Source organism: Sceloporus occidentalis, unplaced genomic scaffold (assembly GCF_023333645.1).
Source record: "Sceloporus occidentalis isolate IW3139 unplaced genomic scaffold, rSceOcc1.0.p SCAF_1, whole genome shotgun sequence".
NCBI lineage: Eukaryota > Metazoa > Chordata > Lepidosauria > Squamata > Phrynosomatidae > Sceloporus > Sceloporus occidentalis.
Window position 1 is genome coordinate 233,216,610 of NW_028316981.1, and position 25,107 is coordinate 233,241,716.

The 25,107-nt window shown below is 39.9% G+C and overlaps 1 protein-coding gene across 3 annotated transcripts in view; it reads right to left on the reverse strand.

Moving 5' to 3' along the window:
• The window catches only part of JAK2 (Janus kinase 2), a 115,207-nt gene that overhangs the window by 26,112 nt on the left and 63,988 nt on the right, over positions 1-25,107 (reverse strand). For all 3 annotated transcript variants that reach the window (XM_089490046.1, XM_089490053.1, XM_089490051.1), the window contains 10 exons: positions 20,836-20,959; positions 17,847-17,964; positions 15,204-15,349; positions 13,509-13,830; positions 11,960-12,079; positions 8,711-8,868; positions 4,337-4,448; positions 3,070-3,256; positions 2,381-2,508; positions 401-535 (listed from right to left, as the gene is read on the reverse strand). In XM_089490046.1, the coding sequence (XP_089346172.1) occupies positions 401-535; positions 2,381-2,508; positions 3,070-3,256; positions 4,337-4,448; positions 8,711-8,868; positions 11,960-12,079; positions 13,509-13,830; positions 15,204-15,349; positions 17,847-17,964; positions 20,836-20,959 (1,550 nt within the window). The remainder of the gene's footprint in view (positions 1-400; positions 536-2,380; positions 2,509-3,069; positions 3,257-4,336; positions 4,449-8,710; positions 8,869-11,959; positions 12,080-13,508; positions 13,831-15,203; positions 15,350-17,846; positions 17,965-20,835; positions 20,960-25,107) is intronic.

A 25,107-nucleotide genomic window follows, 5' to 3' on the forward strand; every position in this document is an offset into this window, starting at 1 on the left:
GCTGACGACCATCCAATTATATGCATATCTAATTGAATGATTGATTCACAGAGCTCAGAACTTCTAGTGTTCCTAGAGTGTTGACAGTATGTCCCTTTTTTAAGGGAAAAGGTATAATAGATATATCTGTAACTGGGTTTTCCTCACCACGCACTGAGAATTTTCTAGTTTATTCTTTTTGGTGCAATGCTGCCCCTCTGCTTAGGTTTGTACACTTTCAAACTTTCCTTCATAGCTGTACAAAAAAATTGGTGTTTTCGAAATGAATGATAAGGTCCTCAGTATTCAGCACTACTGCTACTCCTCTGCTCAGAGCTTGGAAAATGTACTTTTTGGATTACAAGTCCCAGAAGCCTCCAGCCCAAAAAAGCCCAAGGAATATTCCAACCCATATACAAACCTCAGAGTAGTTCCTGTGCACTTTATCCAGCACCTTCAGTAGCACTTCTGTTTGATACAGCTTACCATAGTCTCCCACTTCTTTCCTCACACCTTTGAAAATCTTAGTGAAGGTACCCTGACCAAGGCTTTCATTCTATGTGGGAGAAATGATTTTTTAAGTGAGCAGATAAACTTACTCAAGATAACTTAAATGCATCAACTAAAGGAAATCAATTACAAATATTCTAAACTGACAACTGATTAGTTTATAAAACCCAGGTTGATGTTTAATAAGCTGTATGTACAAGAACAAAACAATTTTTAAAATGAATGCTGAGATCCTCAGCACAGAATTCTGCACTCATGTGCTATTCAAAACTTGGAAAAGTTACTTTTTGCACTATAAATCCCAGAATCCCCCATTCCAAAAGCAGCCTTTCCAAGTCTCATATTCTTCACACACTATACATTTGTGTATACCACTTCTGTGGTATACAGATTTTCCTCAGCAGTAGACCAAACAGATTTATTTATCACTTCCCATATCTAACAGTATCTTGAAGTGGCACATGAATTAGTTAAAAGGGACTGGTCCCAATACACCTCCTTCAAACTCTACTGTTTACACCACTGTGAACATTGACCATTTATTTCTACTTCTCACTGTCTATTATTTTACTATTTACTAATCCACATGAGGACCTCTACTTTTATCCATCACCATTTTGCACTCTATCTGGAAGGGAAAAAGAGATGCTGACACCTTCCTTTGTCCCCTAGCCTGGTGCTGAGTTACTGATACAATTCATTCTTTGCTCTGGTATCAGCCACCCTGAGTACAGAGAAACATTATGCAAACATAACCCAACAGTTATGAAGATGAGACTGATTGACTGGAATGTGTCTGGGTGAGGGTAGAAACGTAAGCTCCTGAACTCAATAGGATGTTATTGTCATGCCTCCAGAGCATCTTTGATGCTCTTGAGACATATATTTAGTTGAGATTATATTAGCTTTTTTATGTATTAGTTTAGAAGGGAAAATAGAGATCTACAGCTTTAAAAAAGACAAGGATTGTGGGAAATCCCAGGGTCTTATGCTGTCTCCCTCTAGTTAGTTTCAGTGTGTAGTAAGATTTCAGCCAAGTCAGACCTGGAGAGAGTATTTTCCTTTGACAAAAAGCTAAGTCCACAAAAGAAGAAAGATAGTCCTCAGAAGAAGAAAGATAGAATCCACCAAGAAGAGAGCAAGGTATTTAGGAAGGACTATTGAGAAAAAGGAGATCAGTTTCACGTTTTTGTGTTATAACCAGTAAAGCCTTTGAAACTTAAGAAATTTGTGGACAAGTCTTTTGTTCTGGCTGTGATCCCGAGAGCCAGAGGCCTTACTACACCCAAAGTCCATAGCATCGCTCTTGGGACAAAACAGTTATACTTACATTAATCTTCTCACTCATTTATGCTGCCTGTTTTGGCTTTCTTTTTCCTAGCTGATGCAACCATTGTTGGAGAAGATATTCACCAACAGGAGTTCAATGCAATACATAAATTTAAAAGCAGTAGACCAAACAGATTTATTTGCCTGGGAATAATCATCTGACGTAAGGCTAGAAAGGCTTTCGAAAACGAGCTGCAAGGTGCACAACTGATTATTTGGATGTCACATGGTTTATATTTAGCCTACATTTATTTTAAGAACAGAAGTATAAAGCTGCACTAGAAAAAGAAAATTATAGAACATGCTGATTCATAATTTACTCATAAAGCAAATGACATCATTGTTCAAATATACGATGAAAGAACTGTGTGTTCCTTGTGCATTTAACACAATAAATGTCCAGTTTTCTGTAAGCATAATGTTCCCCCTTGTGCAAATTATTTCCAATAACATATACTGAGAAATGGTCCCAGTGGTTTTTTATTAATAAAACTTAATTCAAAATAGTTGCATCATGGATCATAGAATTATATGAATAGGAACACCAGTCTGGTGAACTTACAAAAATCAGATCTTCATTCCGGATTTTGTGGAAGACCATCTGGTTGATATTATTGTGCCTCTGCAAGGTGGGTGAGGTGGGCACATCAGAGGCTGCATTGCTCCTCAAGATTAGTAAATTTGACTTATCTGTGAGAAGATGAGAGTGCTAGTTCATTTATGGGCACATTTCACTTGTTGACTGCCAACTAAATGTGTGAATTGTCTGTAATGAGCTGACACAAGACATCTGATAACTCATTCACATATGCAAATGAAGAAGACTCAAATATGTATGAGCAAACTAATAGGCCTACAACTGTCATGTGCTATTGGATAGAAATATTATTTTGTTTTGTATCTATCAACAGCAAAGGCTTCTAGTTTGGAAAGAACAGCTGAAATTCCGCACTCATCCATAATGTTTCCTAAAACAGTCACTTTAATTCTCATTGCCACAACCTATGTCCAAGTATTGCTGTGAGAATAAAAAGGTGGAAAGGAAAAGCAATATATGGAGCACCTGAGTTCCTTGAAGAAAGAATGGAATAAAAATATAATGTGCATAGATTTACAGCTTTTTCTTATTTATAATAAGTGCTAACAACAGTAGTTTGTATAAGTCACTGGAAATATTTTTGAAAAGAAAAATAAGCTAAAAACAACAACAACAACAACAACAACAACCAATACAACAGACCAGTTCTTTACCTTTTGGTTTTGGAGGACAACATCTGGTAAATTGGAAAATTATACTATCTGAACGGACAGTTTCTGTCCGATAGCAATTCAAAAGATCCACAAGGTTTGTAAAACTTCTTCTTGTCCCAGTGAGATTATACTCTCCATTCTCATTTTTTGTTATCAAGCAATGTTTATAATCAGCTGTGCTGTCTTGCTACATAATTAAAAGGGAGAGAAATGCATTATTTTAAATTAACACTTCTGTTTACCCTCATTAAATTATCAGTTAACCTTTGGCAAAATCAAGTCTCCAAGTTACTCAACTTGGGTAACCAAAACAGTACAAGAGACCTGAGAGAGGAGGCATCAGCAGAATGTTTTCTTTTGACACAACAAGCTTGAATGGCCTGAACTACTAATGCCTTGGGTCTCAAATTGGAAGAAGGGTAGAATATAAATTGGATGAACAAATAAATGAATGAATAATATTGCCTAAAATTTAGTGAAGTGGATTGGCCACAAAAGACATACAGGAGAATAAATGTCACAGCAGGAGGGACAACAGGCATCTCCAGTTCAAAACTTCATACCACGAATGAAGAAAGCATCATTTTAATATGCAGACTGCAGCACACTCAACCATCAACCGAAGGACAAAAGACCACTATAGGCTTGCACCACCTGAACACGATCTAATCAGAAGCTAGGCAGGTTGCTCATACTTGGATAGGATGGGAGATCAGCTACAAATGACAGACATCTCCATGCAGGGCTAGAAAGAGCCCTCTGCTGCCAGTGAGAACCAACAATACTGAGCTAGATGAACCAACGGCCTGACTCTATCCACGTAAGGGAGTTTTTTACGTTTCCTGTCACTCAGAGTGCAAAAGCAAGAGACAGCCCTGCCAGGACCCATGTATCCACCAGAGAAGGGGCAGTTGCAAGAAAATTGTTTTGCCCTCCCTGCAAGAAAGTTCACCTTTAAGAAATCTGTAACTAGGAATTAGTGCCCAAGTTTGCCTGTTTCCATCTTCTCCTTCATCCCTTTGCTTTGTGTGTGTTGTGTTGTTGAATTGTAAGCCTGACTACTGAGACTGACTTGTAATCAATCTTGATAAACTGTGTCAAAATTTGCTAAGAATAAATAAATGCTACTTAATGTATAGAATGGTAAGATGCTCCATATGCATAATATTCAAGTGGGTTAGCAGACACCTACAGTCCTAGAAATTTTGAACCTCTTCATTTTTATTCACATTCACTGTAACTGGACATTCTTATCATCAGGACTTACCTGAACTGCAAAGGTAAGGAAGTACTTATTAAACTCCTTTGGACTGCAACGAAGAACGTAATAGCCAGGCTGATTGCCAGCTTTCTTCAATTTATTGATTGCGAAGTCCATGCTGTTTTTTAAATATATATATAGGGGGAAAACATCTATTAATAAGTACTAAGAAGCTTTGAGCTACAGACCACTCTTTAGGATTAATTAGATGTTAATGCCACATAAAGACCTTTTCAAGATCAAATACACCGTGACTGCACACTTAAAAACACTTATAAATTATAGCAAATGTACTCCTGCTATAGCTTTCTTTTGCCAGCGAGTATATATTCCACTATTTGTGTTTTACAAAGAAAATCTTTGGTATCACATTTCAAGAAAAAGGGAAATTATGACTTATTGCGAATTTTAGTTAAACGAAACCAGAGATCAGTTTCCACTTTGAGGAAGTGATTGTTCTTGGTGAAAGGCAGAACTGAATCTGATTTAACTAGGTGAAAGAAACTTTAAGTGCTCTCCCATTTCAAGCCTGGCTAGAGGAGAAAGCCCTGATTTCCTAGCACTACTGATTCCTGAAATCAATACAACAAATGATCAAATGTATGAGAACTTAAAGAAACAGGCATAACCGTACTGTCATTTATCTTCAATTTACATTAATCTGTAGCCAACCACATACATTCATTTGTCCAGATGGATGACCCTTTGGCATAGCCTGAGAAGGGTAAATTACCCTATATTAAAACTTTCCCTTTTTTCCCCAAAAAGGAAGTCTTCACCTTTTAGATGCATAAGAACAGTGGAAGGCTGGAGTTTTTATGGTTAACAGCTTAGTTAATGCTGAAACACCATTCTCTCAGATACAGCCCCCTGCAGAAAAGAAACATTTGATTTTGGAAATGTAAGGGCCAGATATCTAGAGGTCTCATAAAGACTTACCCCCCACCTCTCTATCCTGCTTATTGGAGATATTATCCCAACTAGCATTACATTAGCTACAGAAACCATGATTTCTTTAACTAAAATGCTCGCTGTCCTAAAGATGATTCTGACAGGGCTGGACATACTGTTGCTGGATGCAATATTCTAACTTCTCAGTGAAGTGAATATTAGTGACTTTCTGGCTATGCTTGCCTGTATCTACGGCTTGTAAGAAATGCTACTGCAATGGTGCATGGGAAGCCAAAATAGGTGCATAGGGTCATTCATTTTTCATTGCCTAAATAATACGGTTGGGACTCTGACTTGCCAGTGCATTTGATGGGCCAGACAGCTTGCACTGGAACTAATGTGCTTCTTTTTTATCTGCCATAGCTGTTGTTTTCAAACTGAAAAGACCAGACAGCATGGTTGAAACTTCTATGGGAAGTCTGCTTGCGCACTCCTGCTCCACTGCTGTATAACAGGAGCAATTCAGCCACCTTGAAAAAACAATCCCCCCTCTGTCTTATCAATGGAGTAAGTTTATGTTCAGATCTGTTCATTAATTCATGTTGATTCTGTTAATTGCAAGATCGGCAGGTTGACAGTTCCAAGGCCAGGGTGCTGAATGATGGGGGTGAGCTCCTGTCACTAGTCCCAGCTTCTGCCAACCTAGAAGTTCGAAAGCATGCAAATGCAAGTAGATAAATAGGTACCACTTTGGTGGGAAGGTAAATATCATTCTGTGCAGTCATGCTGGCCACATGATCACAGAGTAGTCTCTGCTAATGCTGGATCTTTTGGCATAGTAATGGAGATGAGCACCGCCCCCTATGGTCCGACACAACTTGACAACCTTGTCAATGGGGAATAAATTTATCTTTACCTTTTACCCCTATCCAAAGTGGGATGGGGACAGTTACAGTCTTTCTGTGCATAAGGAGTGTTTTTTCTCCTTTCCTCACAGTACTAAAACCCAGCACTATCAAATGAAGTTGAACGATAGAAGATTCAGAACAGATATATGGAAATATCTTTATACACAGTACAAAGATGCTTTCCATCTATAGCGAAACACCAGTTGGATACCACCTCAGGAAATTAGAAGTTCCGTTTTGTCTTTTCCCCCCAAAACTTGTCTTCCGATGCTCAAATCCTTGTGTGGGAGAGAGGAAGTAGCACGGGGGGGAGGGGGGGCAAGAACACTACAGAATAAAAATGAAGAAGTCAGAAAGCAGAACTCAAAAGAGTTCCAAAAAGAACCTGAAATCTATGCAGAAGGCACACCCAGCTATTAGATGGAAGAGAACCTTTACCCTATTAAGTCAGATATGAATTCTACCTTCCAGCAAAAAAAAAGAAAAGATGGTTTCCTGAAGATAATAAAGGTTGCCCTTTGGCTTCCTAACAGAGAAACTCACATAATGAATCATTTCCTGTATACCTCACACTTCGTTTTGTTTCTTGTGGTCATCTTAACTAAAGTGCACAACTTAGCTCTTCAGAAGAAGGAAATATTATACAAATGTACCAAAAAAACTCTCTGAGCTTAAATCATTCCCCCCCCCCCCCCCGAGTCTTTAGAGAAAAATTAACAAGGAAGCATCTGTTCGAAAAGTAATTTCCTTTGCTAGCAATTTTGTGTGTTCCCCACAATCATTTAAGTAACTGTTATCCAAATTGCCTTTTCTTTTTACTCAGCTTAACGTTTTGTTTCTGCTAGATCCTATAGTGAGCACATTAGGAAACTCTCTGCCTGTGACATCATAGATCAATAATAAGGCTAAGATTTGTTATTATCTATTCACTGCATGACAGTTCAAACTAAGAAGAGAAGAAAAGATTTTCAAAACTACATTAAGTTTTGTGATTGAATCAAACAAGTATAAATCTGTTACAAAAGGCAACCTCGAAGAGACTTTCCCATACCAAAGTTCCAAAAAATTTCCAAAACCAGGATAATGGGTAAACAATGAGGAATTACTGTAAGGTATATTAAAAATCTAATGGTCTGGCCAGTAACTCCCTATAAAAACCAGTGACTTAGGATGGAGGGGCATGCATCAATGCAACTCCTGCCAGTTCAAAAATGGACCAAATTGAGCACTGCATACAGAGCCCAAATCCAAATATATATGGGTATACATCAATTGACAAAGCCAATAACAAAGAAGCTCTTTTTAACAAAGTCTTTTCATGACTGCCCAATTCCTCTTTTTCCCCTTATTCTCTGTCTAACTAGAAGTAAACACTGGCATTGTAAGGATGCTAAAGGATGGCTGAAGAAACACAGACCTTCAGTGCCAGGCTGCAGCAGCATGTTTGCAGTAAATGGTGCAATAAAGCTTGAGTTAGGAAAGAATAAGATTCTAGTCTAGCTGATTCTATTGTAGCTGTGTGTACCTGCCTACTACATGCAACATAGACAGCAGTTGTCTCCAGATTTCATTATGGTGCATGCTTTCAGTAGCTCCATCCAGATTCCCTTACAGAATACGCTTTAACAGCAAAAGAAGATAGGGGTGAGAAAGTAGGACAGACTCATCAGCTCCCCCACATTATGTTAAAAAGCATAGGCCTGCACATTTGGCTGCCAAATGGAAGTGATAAGAAGAGCAGAGGTTGGTGAAAGAAGGTCATCCTTAGATGCATTCTGCCAGAAGTATTCAAGTAGTCTCTGAAAAATTAAAAATGTTTTTGTTTACTTTTGCAAGGTTTACCTAACCAGGTTGTTTAATTTAGCATGCAGATATTGTTGGGCGCGTTACACACCGCCATAAGGGACGTCCTTAGGACGTCCCATTTTGAAAAAGGGGTGTCTCTTCCAGACGCCCCTTACTCTATTACGGACAGAGTCCGTAACAAATGGCGGCGGCCGTTCCACACGGCCGCCGCCATTTTGACATAGCGGACACTCTGCGTCCGCACGTCGCAGCCCGGAAGTGACGCCACGAGTGTGTGCTTTGGCACTTGCGGCGTCTCTTCTGGGTTGCCGGAAGGAGCACGATTTTTGTGCTCCTTCTTTGCAGCGCGGAGGAGTCGCACGGTTTGGCTGCTGTGACTCCTCTGCACTGCAACTGGCAGCGACCCGAGACCGCCCCTTTTGGGCGGTCTGTAACGGGCCTTGGTTTTCAATAAAATGTTCGCTGAAATATGTTGAACTGCTCTTCTTTTTTTGTGTGGTGTAGGAACCTATCACTATTCTTTCCATGCTATTTATGCCTTGAGAACCAAATTTTATGTTAAAGAAGCCTTGCCCAGAAACACATGTACTTGAGATCTACTGAGGTATAACTGTATTTGAATTGGCTACACATGTGAAAGATTGCTTCTTCAATAAAATTCCTCTTGCTGGAGCAGAAAAATCACCTCAAGCAAAGTGGAGCATTTTTCCATCTAAAAGAACAGTCCCTCTCAAAATCTTATAAAATATTGAAGTCTTATAAAATTGCTACTTACGAAACTGGCCCATGGCAGTTGCTCAGAATATTTTCAAGAACTGAAGGAGGTGCTACTTCTTTACAGAGATAGTGGTGAGCATCTGCAATTAATCTGTAATATCCATCAATTAATGATACAAAAGAAAGAGCATCTTTCAATGAATGAAATTCAGCTTCCTACAAAGAGAAAAGAAAAGACACAAATTATAAAATCTGAATGATTATCACATACCTGATTGATAATTTATCAAGCAGGTATGTGATAATATATTATTATTTATATTATTTTAAGCACTGAAGTGAATAATGAATGGATCTCCATATCAATAATTAAATTATGCTTTGAGAGTAGATTGTATTGTATTTTGATTAATTCTGAGAATGGATTTTCTTCAAAAACATCACCATGCCTAGGCAGTGGCATTCTGAGGAAAAGCTTCAGATAGTTTGAATATATTTGGCTATGGTTGCAAGAACGACCAGGTTAAAATACATTACAGATTGTTAAATGGAACACTAAGTACCAATACAGACATGGAAACAGGTTGCTACAGAAACATAAAAAGGTGTTTGTGTTCTTGTATATCTTTACAGAACAGAACAGAATTTACTGAATTAGCATTTCCAGCAGATCTGGGGAGCAATAAACATCTGAGAGACAACATGCAGTTTCAGGCTTTTTAATGTCTAGTCTTCCCCCTGCTTTCCCTTCCTTTCGCTTCTTGGAACATCATGCTTGATGAAGAAATTTAAAAACCTTTAAAGCCTGCATATATTTTATGCCATTGTGGGCGGCCAACCACAAAAGGCATCATGGTTCTTTAAAACCTGATGTGTTTTTTAAAAAAATAAAAACTCTTAAATCAGTAGTCCTAGCACTGTTGTTGTGTGCCTTTGAGTCATTTGTAACATAGGGCAGCCTTAAGGTGAACCTATCATGGGGTTTTCTTGGCAAGATTTGTTCAGAGGGGGATTGCCATAGCCTTCCTCTAAGGCTGTGAGAGTATGACTTGCCCAAGGTCACCCAGTAGATTGCCATAGCTGAGCAGGGAATTGTCCCCTTGGTTTCCTAGAGTCCTAATCCAACACTCAGACCACTACACCACACTGGCTCTAGCCCTAGCATACTATATAAAAACTGCTCACTAACCCTTTAAAAGTGATAATGGGTCTCCAGAGGGAAACAGTTCCATTAGAAAAGCACCACCACAAAGAAGGCTGTGTTCAATATGACCGCCAGCCTTGTGTCTGGTAGGAAAGGTATCCTGAGCAAGGCATCATTCAAAGGGCATTGAAGAGGAGAAGAGAGAATACATACAAGAAGGAGGCGATTGATCAGATATTAAAGGACAGGGCAGAGGTGGGGAAAACGTGGTGCATAGGGCCCCTCAATATCTCCTATTCTCCTAACCATGAACTGAAAGACCTGACGCTTAAATTTAGTGATACAAACCTGCCTGGTGTGATCCGTTGGCAAACCAGTAGCAAGTCAGTACAACTGCATGGCACTAAAAGCAACCAATGCTAAGAAGTGAAAACTGGAGGCAGAGATATCCAAAGGCCACTTCCTGAATGTCTGGTTCTGTGCATTCAGAACCAGGTTTAGTGGGAAGGGTAGGCATTGCCAGTGCTATAGGACAGATGGTTCTCCTAGTCACCCCCACCCCCAGAGACTTGCTGTGAACACTCACAGGCATTTAAGACGTATCTGGCTTTATACAGCAGAACCAGCTGGCTTCTAGCTGCAGTGGAGTGTAGGGGACTGGGATGTCAGTGTGTGTACCTTCCTTTGGGTGGGAGGGGGGGACACTCTGCTGTCCTGTCACACCCTCATTTTCATCCTCTGTTATTTGAAGTTCTTGAGCTGACAGTGAGTGAGCACTGGAAGCCAGCTGCAGAGTGCTGTGTTCAGGAAGTAGCCAGCTCTATAAAGCAGCAACAAGGGTGTAGGGGCTTGGCTTTTTTGCCAAGTCAAAATTCTTGAACTGTAGCCATCAAGGACTTGACCAGTTAAAGATCTGACATCTGATGTGGCTGCAGTTTCCCACCTGATTTAGGCTCAAGTTGTTCTCCCATGGACATGGGATTTGTTTTCTTGTGTACACAATACACTGTAGGATTAGGGCAACATCATTTTTCACTGCCCATATATGCTCACACACATATCCTGCAAATTTTGTTGTTGTTCTATGTTTTTGTCATTTCCAACTTATGGTGACCCTAAGGAGAACCTATCACAGGATCTTCTGGAGCTGAGTGTGTGATTCACCCAAGGTTATACAGTGAGTTTCCATGGCTAAGCGGCGAATCGAATCCCAGTCTCCAAACATAGTTCAACGCTCAAGCCTATACACCGTGCTGGCTCTCATCCTGTAAATTACCAGTGCCCAAATCTGAATGTTCAAAATCCACCTGCTGAATGGTAAATTAACATCTATATAAATCTCCTTGATTCAATGGGTTTACTCTATATTAGCAAATGGATTTAAGCCCATGACCTCTCTTTCTATTGAAGATAAATCTAATTCAAAATCCTTAGAACATAAGGATTAATCACCTAATTTAAATTAGGGGGGGGGGGATGTTGTCAATTATGTTTTAAAACAGTATTAAGTGTGCTCTTCTGCAGGGAAAAAGAAGTAATTATGGATGTCAGGAATTTGAACAATTTTCAGGCTTATTCAGACATAACTATTCTCATCTCCCAAGCATTAATGTGCAGAGATATCAGGAGGGCTTCAGGGTTGTGTGCCTCCCCACTTTTTATACCTATGAATACCAATGAGTCCATGGTAAGATAAAGAATTCAAATATATGGGGATCCTATATATACTGTATGTGAGTAAAGAAGTCACTACCTTCCACATAGAGGGTGCTGGACAAGATAATTTGCTGAGCAAAAAATGCCTGAGTATACAGAGAAGCAGCACCTCAAGCAGCCTTGTATTTACACACTGAATAATAACTAAAAATATTAAGTATGCTCTCTGTCCTCATGGTTAGATATCTCTGTAGAAATGAACATGTATATTTACCCGAGTTTAATAATTCACTACATGAATTTATAGGATAGAGGACAAAGCTGATGATCTGGCCATCTTATAATATTCCACCCCATTGAACATATGCACATGCTGTTTTTACTTCATATTGTAACTGCAGATATATTACATATCAAAGTCACACAAATAATGCAGAGTGTCCAGTCTCTGTTTAGACAAATTATATATACAAACACAAGGTAACCAAAAGAACACTCCCACTGTACCAAATTCTTGCTGTCCTGCTTGTGAATGGTTACAATTCTATTCTCTCCAGAACCTTCCTGGCTGGCTTGCTTAATACTGACATCAATAATATCAGGGAAATCACAGTATGTCTGTATGTCCTGTAAAAAGATGTTTGTTTGTTAGTAAACTGTTCAGTCAATATTTTAAATCACCAACTCAAAGCAATTCTAACATTAGAAGTTTAGTTTTGATAAAATTGGAAACTATGAATTTCTGGTACAAAAAAACAATGACAGGGAGGTTAAATGTTCCTCTTTCTTTTGCACTCTGGTTTCAGTTTTAAACTATCCAGATTTCTCCATGACACTGGAATTCAGGAAATTATGGTTTCTTTGAACTCATAGTTTGATCTTCTTATTGTCTATAGTAGAAATAAGGCACAGTTTAAGCTAGAATATCAAAGGAAATGAAAAGTTTATTCCCCGTGCTGTTTTTTTCTCCAAGAAATAAAAGAATGGAGGGAGCATTAGCTCTTTTTTGCATGGTAAAACCATGTTTTTTCTTTATGCCTGAACTGAGCCAGTGAAGAGTGAAGAGTGCAATGGATGTCCACATACAACATCAATTCAGTAAGATCTACAAAATGGCATATATTTTGCCATTTTAAATAGCAGCAGCCAGGACTACCATCCATACTGTCTGTCTTCTGCAGTGATCTTTTTACCAATGCCAGCTTGAAGCTGGTGTAAGCAGCAGTAGAACAAGGGAACTCTGTGGCCTTACCAAGAAAGAATTAACTTACAACCCAATGGATCCAAGGCCACCACATCTTGCCAGCTGACAACACCACCCTCCCCCTTTTTGGGCCTAGCATTGCAGGAGACATACAGAGAAGACACACTGACAGTAGATACACCCCTGTAGTGCTTTTAATGAATTAACTTGGATTCATGTATGATTACTACTCCATGAGTAGAGAACTATGGCCCTCCAGATGTTTTTGGCCTACTGCTCCCAGCATTTTGAGCCACTATAACCAATGGTAAATGATTAAGAGAATGCACTTCACAGCTGATCATCCCTGCACTAGACATTACTATTATTTCATCAACAAGGTATTCCTCTCTTGTAATATCATGCAGAACAGAGAATGGCATTCTTTAGTTCTCAGTTATATCTGCTGCTAATCTAGTTGTTCCTGCAACATTAACACTAGTAATCTTAAAAGCCTCAGTTAGAATCCTAGTAAGTACTAGGCATGTTTGCATGGTCACCAAGAAATGTGCATGCTGTGTCCCTGGAATCATCAGAGAACCTGCATTGCTCAGGCTGCAACAGAGAACTGAGAGCTTATTGAAAACTTACAGAGCTTTACACTGGCCTTCTATTCTCTTCCAATTACATATACTAGACCTCTGAAGATCCTTTCCTGCAAGAACTGTCCTCTGTCAGATCTATTTTCTAATTCATCGCACAATTATCAATTTCTAATTAGCCAGTAAACATTCTAGCAACAGGATCAAATAATTCTGTTTCTATTAATAGTCTTCATATTAATTAAAGTGAAAGGTTGTTATAGGAGATTACCTGTTCTGTGAGTGTTTCACTCTCTTTATGTTTCCCTCTGGAGCACTGAATTCCACCATTTGCAGTTATAATAATAGTTGCAAAACGTTCTTCGCCTGAAGGTTCTCTGCCAGGCTCCTTTACTTCAAATACTTCTGAGTAGAAGGCAGACTGAAGGGTTTCCAGATTTATGAGATACTTCAGTTTCAAGTTTCTGGCAGTTGCTTTGCACTGGCCAAATCTCTGAATGAATTTTCGGAATCTGTACCTTATTCTCTTACGGGTCAGAATGTGATAATCCTGGATTTTTTCTCTGATACACTTGGGCAAAAACATTTTGTAGCTGTGAATACAAAATCTAAATATCAGCCAAGGTATTTTTATTTTTTTTATTTACGGTATTTACACCCCGCCCTTCAGCCCTAAAGGCTCTGAGCAGTAATGTAATGTAATGTAAAATAATGGGTGTGTGCATTACAGAAATTGCAAAAAGTATCACCTGATTGTTAAAGTAATTCAACTTGAAGGCATGCTGTACAGAAATCAAGAAGCTAACTCAGTTCAATACTTCAATGTTGTAATCAAAATTTCTATATGAACCCATCAAAACTAGACATGTAAAAACTGGAAGAGACGACAGGGGATTGGCGTGGACAAACAGAAAAACACTTTTCAGGAATCTCACATCTGAACACATATTGTCACAGATGTAAACCGCAGCTCCCTTAAATCTATCTAAAACCCGCAAGCTAGTACAGTCTTCCCTCCGTTCTCGCGGTCTTTAGACTCGCATCCCTCATGTTCTTGCATCCTTTATGTTCAGGAGAATGAATGGGGTGCGTGCCTGCGCACCCCCACGCCTATATTCAAGCCAATGGGGCTTGAATATATGCAAAACTCCATTTTCGTGAGGGGGTCTGGAGCTGATCCCCTGCCAAAAAGGAGGGGCGACTGTATAGTGTAATGGATAATGGGCTGCAATTAAGACTGTGGATCAGAGCTGAAACCCCATGGATCTCCTTGAGGCCAGTCACTATCTTTCAGACTGATTTAAAAACAAAGACAGTCACATTATGTTGCAACAAGTTCTTTGGGGGAAAAGTGTGGGATAACATGTATTAATAATATTGGCTGAGGTTTGAATTCCAATTAATTAACACAATAGGACCTCCCTATCTCCTGCTACTTTCTGCATCCTGTTATCACTCCGATCTGTGTTTGAGGATTGTGCAGGGGCATATGGCATAGAAGGCTTAGGGGGGAGAACTGCCAAGAAGCTCAGGGACTTTCATGGCACAAGTGCTTTCTGCTTGTGCAATGATGTTGTTGGATCTAAGCCAATCTGAAAGTCCAGTCATTTGTTAAAGATAGCCTAAATATTTCAGTATGATTCCTTTTCTAACTCATGTGAGTCTGCAATCCTCATGATTGCGGAAAACACCCTGACATAGGGATGTTTTCTGCAACAACTAAAAGAGACTTAGTATGAAATGGATGGGAATTGCACTTTGTATAACTTTGTGTTCCACAATGCAATCAACTATTTCTATTAGAAGTTTTATCAGATGTCCTGTGCATCCTCCACTAATGGATCAGTTCAAATGTTTTAACTTGATCACAACAAAGAAAGATGCACCAACAATATTCTTATATGCTTGTTTTTAATATGCACTTGTATTTGATGCACTGTTGCTAAAATCTAGAAAAATTACTTACCTCACAGAATTGTAGATGGCTAGTGGGGTTTGGTCCTTTTCTTTGGCCATTCTCATTATATCCAGAACAGCCATGCCAAGGCATTCTTCTTGTGTTTCATGAGTAACAGCCATCTTTACCCACCCATGGACAAAGTCTTCTCGCCACTGGATGCAAAAAGAAAGCAAAATGAATTTTGTCACATTCTATTTTTATTTTCAACGTGAGGAAGCTTGTATTGAATCAGTCAGAAATCATGTCTGACAGCCTGCTGTAAAGAATTTGCAAGACACTTTGCCGACAAAATTGTTTGAATTTGCTCTGACTTTAATGCTGTAGTTCAGACAGGTTCAGTGGATGTAATCATGACACCTGCTTGTCCTGTATTATTGTATATATTTCAATTTGTGTAGCCTGAGGAAATAGACAGGAGCCATGGAGAAGTGAGAGTCACATGTATACTGGATCCTTGCCCTTCTTTCTGAAAAAAAAAGCTAGAGGAGGACTGGTTGAGAAAGTAAGGGGAATGGTGAATGCCTCACTACAGCAAGGAAAGTTTCCATTCTACCTAAAAGAGGCTGCGATGCAGTCATTACTTAAAATAATAATAATAATAATAATAATAATAATAATAATAAGGGCCTCCTTCGACCAATCTCTAACATTCCATTTATATCCAAAGATCTGGAGCATGTGATGGCCTCCCAGTTCCAGAGGTTCATCAAGATCCATGTCAATCTGGCTTGAGGCCTGGTTATAGGGCGGAGACAGTTTTGGTAACTTTGGTGGATGATCTATGCAGGGAATTGGACAGGGGAAGCATGTTCCTATTGATTCTACAGGACTTTTCAGCAGCTATCGATACCTTTAATCATGGTATCCCTCTGAGCTGACTCTCTGGGAGGGGACTTGGGGGCAATATAATACAGTGCCTCTGGTCTTTCTTGGAGGAGCGAACTCAGAAGGTGGTGCGGGGAGGATTTTGTTTGATGCCCTTGCCACTGGCCTGTGGTGTCCTACAGAGTTCTGCTTTGTTCCCCATGCTGTTCAACAATTACATGAAATTGCTGGGAGAAGTCATCCAGAATTTTGGATTGTGTTGTCACCAGTATGTTGATGATACCCAATTCTATCTCTCCTTCCCATCTGATTCCCAGGAAGCTGTCTCGATACCGAACCAATGTTTATCATCAGTAATGGACTCGATGAAGTCAAACAAAGTGAAACTTAATCCAGACAAGACAGCAGTGCTCTGGATCAATTGAAAGGCAGATCAGGGAATAGGGACTTTGCCTGTACTGGATGGGGTTACACTCACGCTGAAGTCTCAAGTTCTTAGCTTGAGTGTTCTTCTGGACTCAGTTCTGAACCTGGATAGCCTGGTATCAGCAGTGGCCAGGAGTGCATTTGCACAGCTAAAACTAGTGTGCCAGCTGCGTCTGTTCCTTGAGACATCTGAACTGGCTATGGGGACACATGTCTTGATTACATCCCATTTGGAATACTGTAGTACACTCTACATGGGCTGCCTTTGTTCAGAACCTTCAGTGGGTTCAAACTGCTGCAGCCAACATGCTGACCAAGGCCAGTTATAGGAAGCCTATAACTCCCTTATTAAAACAGTTTCACTGGTTCATTTCTGGGCACAATTCAAGGTGTTGGTCATGACCTATAAAGCCATTTTATAGCTTAGGTCCAGACTATCTGAAAGAGTGTGGCCCCATACAGATGGTCAGGAAGAGGCGGTGAGACACCACCTCTTTCTGCCACAGATCAGTGCCGTGGCAAACACATGCTGCAGCACTGATCTGGCTTCCGCAGAGCACAAAAAAGGAGCCAGTTTTTCTGGCTCCTTTTTGTGCCCACAAAGGGGAGCCATTAGCAGCTGCTGCACAGCTTCATGATGCCCCTTTGGCGCAGCGAAGTTTGGGCACTGCCCCATATGGACATCATCATGGCACGCCCCGAGTGCATGGGCACACACTAAGATGGCACCCGGGCAGCGTGGTGAGGGCTTTCAGTGTGTGAACACTGAACCCTCACCCCACCCACAGGATTGTGCTTTTTGCATGTCTGTACTGGGCCTGTATCTCTCCATACAAATCTACAAGGACGCTTGGTCCTGCCATCATCCAGGTGTGCTGGGTGAGGACACAAGAGAGAGCCTTCTCAGTGGCTGCTTTCGTCCTCTGGAAATCCCTTTTGTGGGAGGCTATGCTGGCCCTGTTTTCCTTTCACCAGGAGGCAAAGAGTTTCTTGTTTAATCAAGCTTTTAATGTGTAAGCAGGTGAGCTTCTTACTGGGATACTTTTATATGTCTTTTAAATGATTTTATACTTTTTATTTAGTGTTTTTAATTGTTTTAAACATTTTGAAGCTTTTTTAATGGACTCTATCTGGGAGAAAGACAGTATACAGATGAAATAAAGAAATAAATAAATGCTGAACAACTCTGAGATACCAAGACTCAGCTCAGATCTCATGATGCAGTCAATAACTTGGTGCTGATCTCAGGACTGTGCTGTTTCGTTTTCTTTCCTAGGATAATTGCATTTGCTATTATTCTTATGAAACTATCTGTACATAAACAGAGACTTTTAAATCCAGTTAAGAAAAGAGAAAAGGGCAGGGGAGCACCCACAGATCCAAACAGAAATCTTTTACCTGAGCAAACAAATAAGACATGACGATATCATCAAGAACTGGACTCTCTGCACCTCGGGAAACACCATAGCGATATGCTCGTGAACTGCCATTACAATACCAGTGTGGGAAATAAAACCTGTTAGGAAACATTTTTCATCATTTATCAATATTTTTATACCCAAGATCACATATCCTAAAAAGGTGATGTTAGTAAAATGATACAAAATCAGAGTTTTAAATACTTGCACACCTCTTGCTATCCAGTTAGTTTTTTGGTAGTTAAGGTTTTTTTGTCTTGTGCTCCCAAGACAAGATTTACGAATGAATTGGCTTCTTGCTCTGTGGTTAATTGAGAGCTAGCTGCTATGGCTGGTAGCAATGTATTTCTTGGCCTGATTTATGACATTGTAAGTAAAAGCCTAAAGAACATAAAGGACTTGTGTTTGAGGAAGCTGAAGAAAAAACTATACTTTTGCTTTGTATTTTGTCCGCTATGATAAGCAACTTTGCTGTTGTTTCAAATGTGGCAGGAGATCCTGCTTTGGATGTGAAGTCGAAGGCTTTCATGGCCGGCATCCATAGTTTTTTGTGGGTTTTTCGGGCTATGCAGCCATGTTCTAGAAGAGTTTATTTCTGACGTTTCACCAGCAGTCAATGTGAAGTCGAAGGCTTTCATGGCTGACATCCATGAAGATGTGGCTGAAGATGCCAGCCACAGATGCTGGCAAAACGTCAGGAAGAAGCTCTTCTAGAACATGGCCATATAGCCTGAAAAACCCACAAAAACGATCCTGCTTTGGAGTTTTGAAACCATCCAGATCTATCTGTAGGACACTCTTTGGGAAACCACACTAAATTTGCCTGTCTTTAGTTGAGAGAGAGAGCACCAGGGAGATGAACCCCCCTAACATCTGTGGAAGAGATGACAAGATGAAATCCAAGCAGAGGAAACTAGAAAGAGGCAGCCGTCTTCTCTCCTTTTGCAGGCAGCTGTTGAGATGTGAATCAACATGGACTGCCACTATGTGAGTCTGTACATATTTTGTAATTTGAAATATATGGACTGTGACTCTGATTAGGTCACTGATGTTTGTTACAGAGTTTGAGAGCACTGAGACATATTTTGCATTAAGGGCACAGAGAAGGATTTTGTATTATATATTGCTGTGTAGGTTTTAACAGATGTGTTAGTAAGGAAGCATAAATGGCCAACTGCAAACAATGTCCAGGAAAGATATAAGAGTGGATTGTAGGGAGTTGGGCCTCTGCCACCAGCAGATGGGTTTTGGAGTCCTTATTAGCAACATGGCAAAACATTAACATCTGTCCAGTGTCACCATTTATATCAGTGATCTTGTTTGATACTTTTTAGCTTGGCAGTTGCAGGCTGGGAAAAGAAAATAGACTAGAGGGTGGTTTTTCCTGTTGCTAATTTGCTTATACACTTCCCATATTTATGGTGGGGAGGATGGGGCACACACATTTTAGTTTTCTTTGTTTGCTTCTATAGAACCCTTGGGAATCCATCTTTCTTCAGCCTGTGGGGTGCATACCAGCCCAGATGTCCCATATAGCCAGTAATGGGAATTTTGACTGCTGGCTGAGGGGGACGGTTTGGGTAGAATTACCATATATACTTGTGTCTAAGTTGACACCGTGTATAAGTCGAGGGCAGGTTTGGGGGCCAAAATCAGGGATTTGGGGATGACCCCTAGATAAGTCGAAGTTATAATTTGGGTCCCAGTGCCCTTCCTTCCCTCCTCAGCCCAGCTGTATCTTTGGGAGACAGCCAAGGTTGGGAAGAACCTTCAGAGGTTCTTCCTCCTCCGCTATAGTCCAGCCGTCCCTTCAGGAGACACCTGGACTGCAGAAGAGGCAAGCATTTCCCGCAAGTCTTTTCCCGATCCGGGTGTTCTCCAGCCTTTGGAGGACACCCTGACTGGGGAAGAGGAGAAAGGCAAGCATGTGCTTCCAAGTCTTTCCACTATCCAGGTTCTCTCCAGCCTTTGATGGACGCCCCAGACTGGGGAAGAGGAAGAGACAACTGTTTGCCCTCAAGCCTTTCCTGAGCCTGGCTGTCCCTTCGAGAGAGGATTACCGTATTGCCCTGTATATAAAATGACCTAGGGTTTTTTGGGTCACTTTTTAGGCATAAATTTCTTGACTTATAGTCAAGCATGTACGGTAGTTTTGGGTCCCAACTCTACCACTGGGTGCAAAGGGATGCCGTGAAGGGATTCCAACAGCAAAAGTGATGGAATGCTTCTCTGCTGTGTACCATCAATAAAGCTTTTCTTAAAGCAGTTAACATGCATCAATGTTCAGCGCCAAGCAAACTCTTAGGGACGCTGTGAACTATAACTAGTTCTGAAAGAAGACAGAAATCAAAACATACGGTATTTATTTTGATATCTGAAATTCACATGTTAAAACTTTACTCTTCCAAGGACATATACCTAGTTGTTCTCCTCCATCAAAAAGATTGAAAAACATTTTTTCCCACATAAAAAAATAACTTTATACTTTCGGTTTGTTCAATTTTAGAGACAGAGCGCACGCATTCTTGTTTTGTCTCTTTTTTTTCTTCTTCATACAACGATGATCATAAACATTGTGCACTAGAGGCCATTGACATTTAATGTCAAATAATGGGCATTATCAATTTCCCAATCATAATCTCCTCAGAAATAATTTGAGGTGAAAAATCAGACTGTATGATGTAGCAATAAAATTGCAAATACACATTTGCCAATGAGACTGCAAATGCAATACATCAATTGTACACATGCACCCACAGAGTTTCTGGTGACTAGGGAATTCAGTCATGGGATGAGAATGGCAGTAAAATAAAAAAGGAAATACAAAGACAAATACCATTATTTCTACAATTGACCCATCCAATACCTGAAAGTAAAACAAAGAAATTAGAGAACTGCTACACTTATACTATAGGAGATGTTTTTAAAAGTAATTAACAATACAATTCTTTATAGATATCAAAGCCCACCTTATTCGGTAGAGTACGGTGAGAGTGGCTGACCCCTCTATTTGGAAGGTGTGATTTGGAGGATACCAGCATCGGTCTGTCTGATTCATTAGTGCAAACATGTTGTGATACACTGGCAAGATACCTATCAATAGAAGAAGGTGTTTTAGTTGCAGGTTCTTTATCACAAAGAACGACTTCTTATTTTTTAAAAAGGCATTTCTAAGTAAATCTGATATGGCAGCACCTGCAAGGCTTAATATTTTCTTCTGTCTTTTAGATCTCAAAAGGCTACCGTGACTAAGTTGAAGAAAGTAGTGAGTCAATTTATACTGTATTTCATTCCTGTTAAAGAAATCGAAGCAAAATATATTTCACAAGGGGTAAACATTTTGATCAGTTTTGCTTGGTAGGAATGAAGTATTTATACAATAAACCTTTCTGACCAAGAAAGCACATTTACTATGAGACTAGATTCATTTGCCAACACATTCAAACAGAGATATTGCTTCACAGTGCCCACAGAAATACATTAGAACAAACTGGATTACACAGGCAGATGGCAACAATATTCACTTATAACAAAGGTTGAGTCCCTCTTATCCAGAATTCTGAAAATTCCAACATATTCCAAAAATGTTCCAAAATCCAAATTTTTTCATGGGTGGCTGACGTTGGAATAGTAACAAGATCTATATTTGAGTCATTATAGAGTTAATGGCCATTATAGAGTTAACGGTGAGCTACTGAGAATACAGATGGTTTTCAGCTGCGTATATATAGTTCTAATCAGTTTCTGAACCTTCATAAGTCTAGCTATAGTTGTGATTCTCTCGCTCCCTTTCACTCACTCTGTTCTTAGCATTCTTTTCTATTGTATTATATTTGTATTATTTGGTTCAGTATAGTTTACATTATTTGTTATTTTGTTATTGTGCTTGCCATTATTACTATGGTTTATTTTGTATCCTTTGTATATATTGGTTTTATAATTGCTTGTTGCCTTTTAAAACAAATATAGATAAAGCTTATTTATAGTATCCTTTGTTTTGGTCTTTTTAAATCCATTGTTTCAACAGCTGAGAAGTGATACCTTTGCTTTCTAATAGTTCAATGTACACAATCTTTGTTTGGTGCACAAAACTATTAAAATATGTTGTATAAAATTACCTTCAGGCTGTGTATATAAGGTGCATATGAAACATAAATGAATTTTGTGTTTAGACTTGGGTCCTCCATCTCCAAGCTATCTTATTACATGTCGCTGTTAACTACCCTTGCATCAATCCCATCCCATGCTGACCCTGCTGATGAGACATCCCCAAGGCCCCCTGTCCTCCACTGTTCTGCCCAACTCCAGCAAGCTCATACTCATGATCTCTTTAGTTCATCCATCTAGCATGCGGCCATCCTCTCTTTCTACTTCCCTATATCTTTCCTAGCATTGTTGTTTTTTTCCAGTGATTCGTGCCTTCTCATGATGAGCCCAAAGTATGCCAGCCTAAGTTTTGTCATCTTGGCTTCCAGGAAGAATTCAGGCATGATTTGCTCTAGGACCCATCTGTTGGTCTTTTTGGCTGTCCACAGAATCCTTAGCATTCTTTTGTTTAGTAGAACAAATCTGTTTCTTATATTGTCAGTGAATTCTGTGGAGATATTGTTTAAATCAAATTTTGGTATGATGACTGGTTTTATTTTCTGCTTGAGTTTTAATCTATCTATCTATCTATCTATCTATCTATCTATCTATCTATAGAGTAATTTGTGATCTGTACCACAAACAGCACCTGGTCTAGTCTTGGCCACCAGTATGGAGCTTTGCCATCTTTTACTTCTGATTATATAATTTATTCGGTTTTTGTGTTGGCCATCCTTTCTATTGTATGAAAAATGTGTTTGCAATGAATAGGTTGTTGGCTTCACAACGATTGGCTGCCCAATCAAAATCTGCCTACTGTTTTTTAGTCTTCTTTGCTTCCAACTTTTGTGTTCCAATCTCCGATAATCAGCTTGGCGTTCTGTGTTGGTGTGTTGTCAATTTCTTCGTGTACTCCTTCATAGAATCTATCGATTTCTTCCTGTTCTGCCTCTATGGTTGGTGCGTATACTTGAATTATGGTGAAATTCATAGGTTTTCCATGAAGCCTTATTGAGATGATTTGATTTGATTTTGCATTGTATCCTCTGACTACTTTTGCCACATCTTTTCCTAGTATGAATGTCACCCCATTTCTTTTTTTTAAATTTTTTATTCATTTATGATTAACAAGACATACAAATTTTATAGAAACATAAAACATATAAAACAAATAAACATATAAAAATATTTACATTGCAATACATTTAATTGTCATTAACTAACAAACAAATGAACAAGACAAAACTAAAAAAATATATACACTAGATACCTCTGTTTTAAGAGCATGATTAGGTTATTTAAATGGGTATACGACATTTTCTTTCTGTCGTCATCCGTTACTTATAAATTATTTTGCAGCATGCCTGTTATTCCATTAGGGTTGTTGTTGCTTAATTCTTTTCTCTTTTCATTCCCATAACTTATTCATTTTTTCCCATTTCCTTTGGAAGTTTTGACCTCATTTCTTCATGTCCTTTCAATCCCTGAGTAGAACACTTTGTAGCTGTCTGATTCAAAGTGGCCCATTCCTGTCCATTTTAACTCACTCACTCTGAATACTTCTATGTTGATATGTTCCATTTCCTTTTTTACTATGTCTAGCTTCCCTTGGCCCATGCTTCTTACATTCCATGTCCCTATTTTATGTGTGATGCTAATTTTGATAGCATCTGCATTTCTGAGTGTATTTACTACTTGTTTCGTCATCTTTCCCTGTCGTTACCTGTTCTTGCAAGTGTGTTTTCCATTTCTTTTTAACTATCTCTCTGTTAGTGCTCTTATCCTGCCTGTGTATCACTTGGGATGTCTCATCATCATAGGGTTTTCTAGTTGAAGGTTAGGGCAGAGGTGCAAAAGGAGGGAGGACAGTGAACACCAGACTTCTCCCCCAGTGGAGATCAAGAGGGCACCGCTGCCATCAGGTGGAGGTTCAGGAGGAGGGAGGATTTCTTCCCCCTGCAGAGATAAAGCTGCTGCCAGTGAAATTGGATGGAAGGGTGAAAGGAGAGAGGCCAGAGGACACCAGAAAGATCACCAGACTCCTCGCCCATTGGAGATCAATAGAGTACTGCCCCTATCAATGAGATTGAGTGGAGGAGCAAAAGGAGGGAGGACAGAGGACACCAGACTCTTCCCCCAGTGGAGATCAAGATGGTGCTGCCACTGCCAGACGAAAGAAGAACATGAGAGGGGAAAGGAAAAGGAGGGAGGGAGGAGGAGACGGGTAGGGAAACAACCATTTCAACAATAATGGGGGGCGGCGAGGATGACATAGGAAAACAACTACTGGGCACCAGCAGTAGTGGTGGGTGTCACTAAAGTGAAAGAACAGCAGCGACATCAGAGCTAACACTTGGTAGTACTGCACACACGGAGGTGTAGGTGGCCCTCCTTGTATAATCCCTTCACCTAGAAAACCCTATGATGAGGCATTTTATTATATATACATTGGGCCCTCGGTGTCTGCAGGAAATGCATACCAGATATTCCTGTGGATACCAAAAGCACATGGCTTTGCCCCCCCCCCCTCGCCCCCTCCCGAAGCCAGCCTCACCGCTCTCACCATGGCAGGCAGCAGGGGGCTACCTTTCCTTCTTCCTCTTACCCACCTTCTCCTCTTTTCCTCTTCACCCCTCTTCCTCCTCTTACCCCACTTCCTCCTCCTCTCACCCCCCTCCATTGCTGCTGACACTCATCCTCCTTTTCCTTCCTCTTCCTCCTACTTCCTCTGCCACCACCGGAGGCTTGCCATCCCCGTGGATGCTCAAATCCATGGATGGCAAGTTGGTGGACACAGAGGGTGATTGTATATGCAAATAAAAGTATTCCAAAATCCACCCCCCAAACTGAAAACACCAGAGGTCTCAAGCATTTCAGATACGGGAAACTCAACCTGTACCACTCTTTTTAGTTTCTGCAACTATAAGAGTTGTATTAATTCTACATATGTATAACTCATTTCTCAGCTCTCTATGTCTGCTTCCAGCAACACTCTCTGTTCATAGAGATCATGATTGCTGACAAGTAGAAAGAGCTGCCTCTGTTATTTAACACCACAACAAAGCAAAATCAGTGAATTCAGAGAACAAAAACACTTTCTCTCATGGAGGCAAAGTATTAAATATGATCCAAGTGCTTTTTTTAAGAAGAGAAGG